This window comes from Macaca fascicularis, chromosome 18, assembly GCF_037993035.2.
Source record: "Macaca fascicularis isolate 582-1 chromosome 18, T2T-MFA8v1.1".
Lineage (NCBI taxonomy): Eukaryota > Metazoa > Chordata > Mammalia > Primates > Cercopithecidae > Macaca > Macaca fascicularis.
In genome coordinates this window covers 63596043-63609505 of record NC_088392.1, presented here as the reverse complement: position 1 = coordinate 63609505, position 13463 = coordinate 63596043, and the positions used below count along the sequence as shown (strand labels likewise).

The window sequence follows — 13463 nt, the reverse complement described above, 5'->3', positions numbered from 1 at the left end:
TATATTAGAAATGTACTTAAAGGATTGTTTTATACTCAAACATGGCAGTGTATGCCTGTAATCCCAGCTACTTGGGAGACTGAGGTGGGAGGATCACGTGAAGTCAGGAGTTCAAGACCAGCCTTGGCAACATAACAAGACCCCCGTCTCTATAGAAAAAAATAATAATAATAATAATTAAATTTTAAAAAAAGATTGTTGCCGGACGCGGTGGCTCACACCTGTAATCTCAGCACTTTGGGAGGCTGAGGCGGATGGATCACGTGAGGTCAGGAGTTCAAAACTAACCTGACAAACACGGTGAAACCCCGTCTCTACTAAAAATACAAAAAAATTAGCTGGGTGTGGTGACAGACGCCTGTAATCCCAGCTGCTTGGGAGGCTGAGGCAGGAAAATCACTTGAACCCAGAAGGCAGAAGTTGCAGTGAGCCGAGATTATGCCAGTGATCTGGGCAACAGACCAAGATTCCATCTCAAAAAAAATTTTTTTTTAAAGATTGTTTTACATGTATCTTTTCTTTGGTTTTAAGGAAAATATTTCAAGTAGTATTAAAATTAGTACCATCTGGAGCAGTGAGTTTTTTGTCTGTTTCTGTTTTTGTTTTTGTCATCGTGGTTGCTTTGACATCAATTTCCTACCTTTTATTATTCAGCTAACAGATGGGATATGAGGATAAGACAGCAACAAAGTTTCAATAAATAAGAGAAATGGGGATAGGATGGTGGAGCATGCCCCTGCAGAGCCCCACATAAATCACAGGGTGCTGAGCACGGAGTGTGGAAATGGGTTTTATCCAGGTTTTTGTCACCTGTGCTGCTAAGAGCCCAGGGACAATGCAGCAACACCATAGGGGTACAGAAACCACTGAGGCCAGAGTTTGCCTGTTCCGCTCCATAATATACCTGTGCGTGTACACATAGACATACACACACACACACACACACACAGAGTTATACACGTATTTTTGCTTATCAGTGGTAGAATGGTATGCTTACTGACAGCAGCGTTATACTGTCTTCCACATGATACTTTAGGATAGGCTGTGTAGGGAACAGAACACATGCTTTGGAGTTGGTAGACTAGGATTAAGTTCCAGCAGATACATTTGTTTAACAATATGACCTTGAGCAAGTTGCTCTGATCTTCAGCTTTCAGTTTTCTTCCCTATAACATGAGTCTAATGATAACTTCATCAAAGGGCTGTTGTCATAAGTAAATGAAATGGTGTGAGATAGTAGTATCCTTTCTAGTAGGTGCTCATTAAATGGTGTTTTACAGATTGGAGGTTTGTGGCAACCCTGTGTTGAACAAGTCTATCAATGCCATTTGTCTAACAGCCTGTGCTTACTTTTTGTCTCTGTCATGGTTTTGGTAATTCTCAGAATATTTCAGACTTTTTAATTATTACTATTATATATATAATATAGTAACAATGTAATTTTTATGTAATGGTGATCCATGATCAGTGATCTTTGATATTACTGTGCTAATTGTTTTGGGGTACCGTGAACTGCACCCATGTAAAACAGTGAGTGAGCTTAATGAATAAATGTTGCATGTGTTCTGACTGCTCCACTGACCAGCCATTTACCCGTGTCTCTCCCTCTCCTCAGCCCTCCTATTAACTGAGGCATAACAATGTTGAAAATAGACCAGTTAATAACCCTATAAGGGCCTCTAAGTGTTCAAGTGAAAGGAAGAGTCTCATGTCTGTCATATGAGTTTTAAATTAAAAAACTAGACTTGTTAAGCTTAGTGAGGAAGGCATGTCGAAAGCCAAGACAGGTAGAAAGCTAGGCCTCTTGTGCAACTTATTCAAATTGTGAATGCAAATGAAAAGTACTTAAGAAAATTAAAAGTACTTAAAGAAAATTTAAAGTGCTACTGCAAGTGAACACATGAATGATAAGAAACTGAAACAACCAGGCCAGGCGTGGTGGCACGCACCTGGCCAACATGGCAAAACCTGTCTCTACTAAAAATACAAAATTTAACCATGTGTAGTGGCACGCACCTGTAATCCCAGCTACTCTGCAGGCTGAGGCAGAAGAATCGCTTGAACCTGGGAGGCAGAGGTTGCAGTGAGCTGAGATAGCACCACTGCACTCCAGCCTGGGCAACAGAGTGAGACTCCATCTTAAAAAAAAAACAAACCAGCCTTGTTACTGATATGGAGGTTTTAGTGGCCTGGCTGAAGATCAGACCAGCCGCAACATTTCTCTAAGCCAAAGCCTAATCCAGAGCAAAGTCCTAACTTTCTTCAATTCTATCAAAGCTGAGAGGGGTGAGGAAGCTGCAGAAGAAAAGGTTGGAGCTAACAGAGGTTGGTAGGTTGGAGCTAACAGAGGCTGGTTCATGAGGTTTAATGAAAGAAGCCACCTTCATAACATAAAGGTGCAAGGTGAAGCAGCAAGTACTGATGGAGAAGCTACAGCAAGTTATCCAGAAGATCTAGCTAAGACATTTATCTTCAGTGAAGGTGGTTATACTAAACAACAGATTTTCAATGTAGATGAAACACCTTTCTGCTGGAAGAAGACACCATCTTTGATAGCTAGAGAGGAGAAATCACCTCACTGCCCGGCTTCACGGGACAGACTGTCTTGTTAAGGGATAATGCAGCTGGTAACTTTAAGTGGAAGCCAGTGCTCATTTACAATCAATGGACGGCAGCACATCTATTTACAGCATAGTATACTGAATATTTTAAGCCCACTATTGAGACCTAACACTCAAAAAAAAGATTCCTTTCAAAATGTTACTGCTTATTCACAGTCCACCTAGTCACCCAGTAGCTCTGATGAACATGTACAAGGAAATTAATGTTTTAGTGCCTACAAACACATCCTTTCTGCAGCATGTGGATCAAGGAATAATTTTGACTTTCAAGTCTTATTATTTAAGGAATATGGCCAGGCATAGTGGCTCACACGTGTACTCTCAACACTTTGGGAGGCCAAGGCAGAAGGATTGCTAGAGGCTAGAGGTTTGAGATCAGCCCAGGCAACATAGTTAGACTGGGTCTCTACCAACATTGGCTGGGCACAGTAGCTGATGCCTGTAATCCCAGCACTTTGGGAGGCTGAGGCGGGCAGATCACTTGAGATCAGGAGTTCAAGACCAGCCTGGCCAACATGATGAAACCTCGTCTCTACCACAAATACAAAAATTAGCTATGTCGTGGGGGGAATCTGTAATCCCAGCTACACAGGAGACTGAGGCAGGAGAACTGCTTGAACTCAGGAGGTGGTGGTTGCAGTGAGCCAAGATCGTGCCACTGCACTTCAGTCTGGCTGACAGAGTGAGACTCTGTCTCAAAAAAACAACAACAAAAAAAGTCCCGGCACAGTGGCTCATGCCTGTAATCCCAGCACTTTGGGAGACTGAGGTGGGTGGATTGCTTGAGGTCAGGAGTTCAAGACCAGCCTGACCAACATGGTGAAACCCTATCTCTACTAGAAATACAAAAATTAGCCAGTCATGGTAGTGGGCATCTGTAATCTCAGCTACTCAGGAGGCTAAGGCAGGATAATCGCTTGAACCCTGGAGGCAGAGTTTGCAGTGAGCCAAGATTGTACCATTGTACTCCAGCCTGGGTGACAGAGCAAGAAAAAAAAAACTAAAACAAACCAAAAAAAAAAAAAATTAAAAAAACAAAAATATCAACATTAACAGGAGTTTAGAATAAGTTGATTCCAACCCTCATGGATGACTTTCAGGAGTTCAAGACTTTAGTGGAGGAAGTCACTGCAGATGTGGTACAAATAGCTAGAGAACTAAAATTAGAAGTGGAGCCTGAATATGCAACTGAATTGGTGCAATCTCGTGATAAAACAGATGATAAGTTGCTTCTTAAAGATTAGAAAAGAATGTGGTTTCTTGGATGAAATCTACTCCTGGTTATGATGCTATAAACATTGTTGAAATAACAACAAAAAATTTAGAGTATTATATAAACTCAGTTGCTAAAGCAGTGACTTGGTTTGAGAAGATTGACTCCAGTTTTGAAAAGTTCAGTTGTGAGTAAAATGCTGTCAAACAGCATCTCATGCTACAAAGAAATTTTTTGTGAAAGGAAGAGTCTATCGATGTGGCAAACTTCATTGTTGTCTTATTTTAGGAAATTGCCACAGCCACTTCAACCTTCAGCAACCACTAACTACCTTGATGAGTCAGCACCATCATCATCAAGACAAGACCCCACCAGCGAAAAGATTACTACTTGCTGGAGCCTTACATGATTGTTAGCATTTTTTAGCAATAAAGTATTTTTAAATTAAGATATGTTGATTTTTTTGGACATAATGCTATTGCACACTTAATAGACTACGGTATAGTGTAAACATAACTTTAATATGCACTGGGAAACCAAAACATTCATGTGACTCAATATTTGCCTTACTGCTGTGGTCCCGAACCAAACCCACAATTTTTCCAAGGTATGCCTGTATGTGTATTCATAAACAGAGAATATCAATGTGTAGTCAGTTTTAGTCATTTATTCTGGCTTAAAGCAGCTACTGTGTCTTTTTACCTTAGATTAAAATTTTTAAAGAATGTAAAGAATGTTATGTAAAGCTTGTCATTTTCTACAACTATTAAACAAAAAATTTACCTTTCACTGTAATGTTAGGCCACCAAAATATGAAGAGAAGTGAGTTTGTCAGTAGTAATATTAAGCACTTTCTCCTTCCTCTATTCCTTCTCACCTGGTTTTCGAAAATCTGTTAGAAGTTGTTTTTGGCGGCCGGGCACAGTGGCTCATGCCTGTAATCCCAGTACTTTGGGGGTCCGAGGCGGGTGGATCACCTGAGGTCAGGAGTTCGAGACCAGCCTGGCCATCATGGTAAAACCCTATCTCTACTAAAAATACTAAACATTAGCCGGGCGTGGTCGTGGGTGCCTGTAATTTCAGCTATTCAGGAGGCTGAGGCAAGAGAATTGCTTGAACCAGGAGACAGATGTTGCAGTGAGCCGAGATCGTGCCATTGCACTCCGGCCTGGGCAACAAGAGCAAAACTCCATCTAAATAAAATAAATAAATAAATAAATAAAAGTTGTTTTAGGCAGACATTTGAAAATAGTTTCTACTGAAAATTGAAAATTCTCATTGGAAAAAAATTAGTTCCCATTGACCTGAGGACAAATTAAAGTAAGCAGAGGTTAATGTGTTAGAACAAACGCTTTTGTCTACAAGTTAAAACAAAACAAAAAAACTCCAACTCATAGTGACTTAAACAACAAGAAATCGTTTTATTTCACAGATGAAAGTATACACCTGCTCCAGACATAGTGTGTTTAACAACACGATGATGTCCTCTTGGATCTAGATTTGTCCTGTCCCTCCACTCTGCAATTTTCAATATTGGCTTCATCCTAAAGTTAGTTTGTTCTACTAAGGTTGATTCCTCTCATGACCACCAGAGGCAATCAGAATGATTTATTTTCCTGTTAATCTCTTATGGGAGAGGGAGAACTTCCCTAACTTTGGAATGTAAGTCCCTGCCTTTAATCTGATTGGAAGACTGAAGACATCCTCAGAACAGTCTCCAGAAGATTCTGTTTGCTGGTTGGCTAAATGCTAAGCAATGGTATAGAATGGATGTTTGGGTAATCAACCATAATGTATTCTCTAGGAAGTTTTTCAATGTCTTCAGAGTCTGAAATTGCTTAACTGAAAATTATTTTAAAATAGACTTGCATCTGGTTTTAAACCAATTTTGCCAAATTTCGACATACATAGAAATCGTCTCAATTATGTTTCTTTACAGAGTTTTAATTTGTGGATCTTGAATAACTTTGATAGATTCCACATGAAAATATTATAAATCCTATTGCATTCTCAATTTTGATAAATCTTTGTGTGGGATACAGTTCAGTGAAGTGATCAAAAGTGGAGCTATGGCTGGGCATGGTGGCTCATGCCTATAAGCCCAGCACTTTGGGACACTGATGTGGGTGGATCTCGAGGTCAGGAGTTCAAGATCAGCCTGACCAACATAGTGAAACCCCATCTCTGCTAAAAATACACACACACACACACAAATTAGCTGAGTGTGTTGGCGGGCACCTGTAGTCCCAGCTACTTGGGAGGCTGAGGCAGGAGAATCACTTGAACCTGGGAGGCAGAAGTTGCAGTGAGCCAAGATCACGCCACTGCACTCCAGCCTGGGCAACACAGTGAGACTCTGTCACAAAAAAAAAAAAAAAAAGTGAGGCTCTAGAGCTACCCTAGTTCAAATTCTAGCTCTACCATTTCCCAGTATAAACAAATTACTTCTCTGTTTCTGTTTTCTTATCTGTGGATTAATAGCCTTTCCACATATGGTTATGATGAGTACTGTATTATTAAATTAGAAAAACACATAAGATATAAGAAATGTACTGAGTAGTATAAACCTTTATTTTTTGATCCTTCTTCTTAAGCTGATTTTAGCGGTGGACTGGTTTCCTAGTTATTCTCTGACCTGTCCTTGGCAATTCCAGTTGTATCTAAGTTACTAAGAAGTAAATAGTATTTACTAAATATGAAAAACATGAAATCTCTTAATTTTACAAATGTACTTCTTAAATCACTGACTATGAGCTGAAATTTTAACACTTTGACAGGAAATAGTTTGACTTAAGCTATATAAGTAGACTTCTACAACTTCAGTTTCTGGCATTATGCTGGATTAGGTAATATAAAAACTCTTCTGCTGTAAAACACCAGGACAATCCTAGATGAAATATAACTAGTTCTTTAAAGACATAACTGAGCTTCTGCAAGAACTAAAAGAAAATCCCCAGGGACCAAAAATGAAAAGTACACTGAAAGCCAGAGGTAAACATTTGAACTAAACTGCCCTGGAGAAGGATACTTGTCTTCCCTAGCCTAGGAAGTTGGATATAAACACCTACTTGGGGCCAGGAATCAGTAGAAAGGTAGAACTTTAAACATTATCTCATTTGATGCCAGGATTCTTCCATGAAAAGATGGACCAGGCTGGGCAGGGTGGTTCATGCCTGTAATCCCACTTTGGGAGGCCAAGGCAGGCAGATCACCTGAGGTCAGCAGTTTGAGATTAGCCTGGCCAATGTGGTAAAAACCCATCTCTACTAAAAATACAAAAAATTAGCTGGGTGTGGTGGTGTGCACCTGTAGTCCCAGCTACTCAGGGAGCTGAGGCAGGAGAATCGCTTGAGCTAGGGTGACAGAGGTCACAGTGAGCTGAGATCACACCACTGCACTCTGGCCTGGGCGACAGAGTAAGATGCTGCTTCAAAAAAAGTGAGATCTGAGCAGTGGCTCACACCTGGAATGCCAGCATTTTGGGAGACTGAGGCAGGAGGATAAGTCCTTATTTATCAATAATAACATTGAATGTAAGTGAACTAAACTCTCCAATCAAAAGATATAGAACGACTGAATGGATTTAAAAAAAAAAAAAAAGACCCAATGATCTGTTGACTATGAAAAACATACTTCACCTATAAAGATAACCATAGACTGAAAATAAAGAGATGGAAAAAGATATTTCATGCCAATGGAAACCAAAAAAGAGTCAGAGTCGCTATACTTATATCAGAAAAAATAGATTTCAAGACAAAAACTATAAGAAGAGACAAAGAAAGTCACTATATAATGATAAAGGGGTCAGTTCAGCAAGAAGATATAACAGTCTTAAATATATGTGCACCCAACACTGTAGAACCTAGATACATAAAGTAAACATTATTAGAGCTAAAAAGACAGATAGATTCCAATACAATAATAGCTAGAGACTTCAACACCCCATTTTCAGCACTGAACAGATCTTCCAGACAGAAAATCAGCACAGAAACATCAGCCTTAAACCGCACTGTAGACCAAATGTATCTAATAGATACTCACAGAGCATTTCATCCAACAGCTGCAGAATATGCATTCTTCTCCTCAGCACATGGATCATTTTCAAGGACAGACCATATTTAGGTCACAAAATAAGCCTTAAAATATTTAAAAAATTGAAATAATATCAAGCATCTTCTCTGACCACAGTGGGGAAAAAAAACTAGAAATCAATAACTAGAGGAATTTTGGAAACTATACAAATACATGGAAATTAAACAATATGCTCCTGAATGACCAGTGAGTCAATGAAGAAATTAAGAAGAAAATTGAACATTTTCTTGAAACAAATGATAATGAAAACCTAACGTATCAAAACATATGGAATACAGTGAAACCATTACTAAGAAGGAGGTTTATAGCTATAAGTACACACATCAAAAAAGAAAGGACACCAAAAAAAAAAAAATAGGTGTTCCATGTTCATGGATTGAAAGAATCAATGTTTTTAAAATGTCCATACTACCCAAAGTAATCTACAGATTCAATGCAATCCCTACCAAAATACCAATGATATTCTTCACAGAAATATAAAAAATAAAATAAAATCTATATAGAACCTCAAAAGACCCAGAAGAGCTAAAGCTCAAAGCTGCCCTAAGCAAAAAGCACAAAACTGAAGAAATCATATTGCCTGACTTCAAATTATGCTACAGAGCTATGGTATCCAGAACAGCATGGTTCTGGCATAAAGACAGACACATAGATTAATTAAACAAAATAGAGATCCCAGAAACAAATCTACGTATCTATAGTGAACTCATTTTCGACAGAGGTGCTAAGAACATACACTGGGAAAAAGTCTCTTCAATAAAGGGTGCTGGGAAAACTGGATATCTATATGCAGAAGAATGAAACTAGACCCCTATCTCTCACCATATACAAAAATCAAATAAGAATGGATTAAAGACTTAAGCCTGTGACCTCAATCTATAAAACCACTACAAGAAAACATTGGAGAAAATCCCCAGGACACTGGTCTGGGCAAAAAATTCTTGGGTAGTACCCTACAAACACAAGCAACCAAAGCAAAAATGGACAAATAGGATCACATCAAGTTAAAGAACTTCTGCACAGCAAAGCAAACAATCAACAAAGTGAGGTGATAGCCCACAGAATGGGAGAAAATATTTGCAAGTTTACCCTCTGACAAGGCTTTAATAACCAGAATGTATAAAGAGCTCAAACAACTCTATAAGAGAAAAAACAATAATCTGATCAAAAAATGGGCAAAGGATTTGAATAGACTTTTCTCAAAAGAAGACATGCAAATGGCAAACAGGCATATAAAAAGGTCCTTGGGCTGAGCTCTTGCTTGTAATCCCAGCACTTTGGGAGGCCAAGGCGGGAGGATCCCTTGAGCCTAGGAGTTTCAGACCAGCCTGGACAACACAATGAGACCTTGTCTCTATAAATATAATAATTTAAAAATTAGCCTGGTGTGGTGGCGTGCTCCTGTGCTCCCAGCTACTTGGGACGCTGAGGTGGGAGGATCACTTGAACCTGGGAGGTCGAGGCTGCAGTGAGCCACAGTTGTGTCACTGTACTCCATCCTGGGCAACAGAGCAAGACCCCATCTCCAAAAAAAAAAAAGGTGATAAACATCATTGATCATCAGAGAAATGCAAATCAAAACTACAATAAAATATCATCTCACCCCAGTTAAAATGGCTTATATCTAATAGACAAGCTATAGCAAATGCTGGCAAGGATGTGGAGAAAAGGGATCCCTCATACACTGTTGGTGGGAATGTAAATTAGCACAACCACTATGAAGAATAATAGTTTGGAGATTCCTCAAAAAACATAAAATAAAAGTACCATGTGGTCCAGCAATCCACTACTGGGTATATACCCAAAAGAAAGGAAATCGGTATATTGAAGAAATAGCTGCACTCCCATGCTAATTGCAGAACTGTTCACAATAGCCAAGATTTGGAAGCAACCTTAGGGTCCATCAACAGATGAACGTATGAAGACAATGTGGTACTTATACACAATGAAGTACTGTTCTGCCACAAAAAAATAATGAGATCCTGTCATTTGCAATAACATGGATGGAAGTGGAGATCATTATGTTAAATAAGGCAGGCACAGAAAGACATTGCATGTTTTCACTCATTTGTGGAATCTAAAAATCAAAACAATTGAACTCATGGAGATACAGAGTAGAAGGATGGTTACTAGAGGCTGGAAAGGGTAGTGGGGGGCAGGGGCAGGTGGGGATGGTTAATAGGTACAAAAAAATAGAATTTATAAGACCTAGTATTTGATAGCACAACAGGGTAACTATAGTCAATAACAATTTAATTGTACATTTGAAGATAACTAAAAGAGTATAATCAGATTGTTTGTAACACAAAGGATAAATGCTTGAGGGGATAGATACCCCATTCTCCATGATGTGGTTATTATGCATCGCATGCCTGTATCAAAATATCTCATGTACCCCATAATATATATACCTACTATATACTCAAAAAATGAAAAATAATTTTTTGAAAAGGCTTTTTCAGGCTAGGTGCAGTGGCTCGTGCCTGTAATCCCAGCACTCTGGGAGGCCGAGACAGGCAAATTGATTGAGCCCAGGAGTTTGAGACCAGCCTGGGCAACATGGCGAAACCCTGTCTCTATGAAAAATACAAAAGTTAGCCAGGCGTGGTGGTTCACACCTGTAGCCCCAGCTACTCCAGCTGCTGAGGCAGTAGGATCGCTTGAGCCCGGGCGGCAGAGGTTGCAGTGAGCTGTGATCATGCCGCTGTACTTCAGCATCAGGCAACAGAGCAAGACCCTGTCTCAAAAAGGAAAAATAAAATGAAAGATGCTTTTTCAAAGGAGGAAATTAGTTCTTCCCCAAGTAATACCACACCACTTTATTCAGGTTTTTATTGTAATGATCTATTTATATGCCAGTTTTTTTCCACTAAACTGTGAACTCCTTAATAGCAGGTAAGAATTATATTCTTCCACTTTACTTTCAGAACCCATGGAACTCCCAGTAATTGCTTGATGGGTAAATTCATTTCATAAACGTTCATTTCATAAAACGTTCAATTAACATATTTTATGTAGATTATTGACAAATACAGATTTTCTGACACACATCTTTATAGGTGAGATGGAAAGAGTTCTGGAGTTGAAATAAGAATCAGAGACCTAATCTTTAATCCTTCTTTAACCTTTGGTCAAATATAATTCAGCTTTGTGAATCTACATTTTCTTATATATAAATTCTAGTGATGGACTAATTACTAAAATCCTTCACATCTCCAACATCTTTGAAAACTTGCCTTTCCATGAAGTTGATCATTTATCAATTTAATAGATACCTCTTTTTGGTATTAAGATCATTACATTTAGATTTTTGTATTCACTGAAGTTAATAATTGCTGTCTTGGCCAGGCGTGGTGGCTCAGGCCTATAATCCCAGCACTTTGGGAGGCTGAGGCGGGCAGATCATTTGAGGTCAGGAGTTCAAGACCAGCCTGGTCAACATGGCAAAACCCCGTCTGTACTGAAAATGCAAATCTATCTACTAAAAATACAAAAATTAGCCAAGAGTGGTGACACACACCTGTACTCCCAGCTACTCAGGAGACTGAGGTGGGAGAATCGCTTGAACCCGACAGGCAGAGGTTGCAATCACATCACTGCAGTCCAGCCTGGGCGACAGGGAGAGACCCTGTCTGAAAAAAAAAAAGACAAAGAAATTGGCAACCTGGCCGGGCGCGGTGGCTCAAGCCTGTAATCCCAGCACTTTGGGAGGCCGAGACAGGCGGATCACGAGGTCAGGAGTTCGAGACCATCCTGGCTAACACGGTGAAACCCCGTCTCTACTAAAAAATACAAAAAACTAGCCGGGCGAGGTGGCGGGCGCCTGTAGTCCCGGCTACTCGGGAGGCTGAGGCAGGAGAATGGCGTAAAAACCCGGGAGGCAGAGCTTGCAGTGAGCTGAGATCCGGCCACTGCACTCCAGCCTGGGCGACACAGCGAGACTCCGTCTCAAAAAAAAAAAAAAAAAAAAAAAGAAATTGGCAACCTGGTGTCGAACCCCTGACCTCAAGTGATCCGCCCAACTTGGCCTCCCAAAGTGCTGGGATTACAGGCATAAGCCACCAGGCCTGGCCAATAATTGCTGTCTTATAGCCACAAGCATGTAACCTTGGATCTACTTGTGAACAGTACAACAGAAAATCAAACTACACTGCAAATTCTTACAAAAATAAAACCTTTTTTGCTTTCTACTTACAGGACATAAAGTAGCGTAAATTATCTTTTCCCATCTCATTTGGCTATTCTATAAACTGATCAAATCATTAAACCCTATCAGAGAATCACACAGTAGGGTGCAGTTTGGAGAGTTAAATGAGTCTTTGTTCATGAATAAAATTAAGCCTCGCATTAAAATGTTTTTGGAGCTACATGCACATATAGGAATATAATGCAGTATCGCTTTTTGCCCCACTTTCTTTTTTAGCACAGTGATAGTAGAAATGTCAGAGATCTGGCTTTGCCCGTAATTGTTATTGCTCTTAGACTTTTAAAATGCTTCATTGTATATTTGAAGTTACAAAATATAAAGTTATACATAGAAAATATAAATTTATTAAATATTGGAATTCTTCATATTGTAAATATTTAGATATTATTTGTATAATTGACATTTGATCTTTAAATTTTTTTCTCTTTTCAGATGTTTAGTGCAAAAGAAGTTGAATTATACGTAACTGAAATAGAAAAGGAAAAGGAAGAAGCAGAGAAGAAAAAATCAAAGAAATCTGTCTAATTCTTAGGATGACCACTGGGAACTCTTAATGTTTTGTTTTATTTTACTGCCTGAGGTTGTTTAGTGAAATTTTAGAGGAAAACAGTTACTTTGAAGCATTACATGTAGTACTCGTGTGATGTTTGGAAAATGCCAGATTGGTGGCTGTCTTCATTCTACTACATAGTCAAACATAGGTTTATGTGAAGATTTGCTTTGAAAGGGAATTTCAGTAATTGTTGAGAGCAGTCATAATTCCACATAAGCCTGAGACTCTATAATTTGTCCAGTGTCTTACTTATCTTCATATATGCAAATATAATTTTTAAAAATTTTTAATTAAAAAATTTAATAATTTGGTGATGTTTGAGTATTGACTATCAGTTAAGGACATAGCTATTCCAAATAAACTAAATATAATATGGAGTTGCATTTCTCAAAGAATGACAAAAGCATCCTTATTTAAGAACTGATGAGTTCTTAAAATTTTGTCAGAGCCTTCTTCATTTTACAATATTTCATTATTTTTGTTTTACCTTTTTCATTTTACAAGTTGCAATATACTGTTTTGTTCATGGAACAAATGTAGGCCGAATTCAAACATGCAATTAAAGTATGAGAAGAGCTTCTAAGGGCATCTTAACAGGATGCTACATGAAAATAAGGAAATAAATTAATACATGTAACTTTTAGTTTAGATTTTTATTTTATCTCAAGTATGTCCAGTGTGTTTGGTTTGTTACATGTTCCATGAAATATCTGAGTATTGGTATTGTGGTAGGCTTATTGGGGGAACAAGAAAAATATAAAAAGTGATCTCTGCCCA

At 38.8% G+C, this 13463-nt stretch overlaps 1 protein-coding gene across 1 annotated transcript in view; it reads left to right on the top strand.

Annotated features, from left to right (window-relative positions):
* PSMA8 (proteasome 20S subunit alpha 8) overlaps positions 1-12994 on the top strand; it is a 56081-nt gene extending 43087 nt beyond the window's left edge. The window contains exon 7 of the mRNA XM_045378174.3: positions 12566-12994. Within this exon, the coding sequence (XP_045234109.1) occupies positions 12566-12658 (93 nt within the window). The 3' untranslated portion in view covers positions 12659-12994. The remainder of the gene's footprint in view (positions 1-12565) is intronic.
* The last annotated feature ends 469 nt before the right edge of the window (positions 12995-13463 follow it).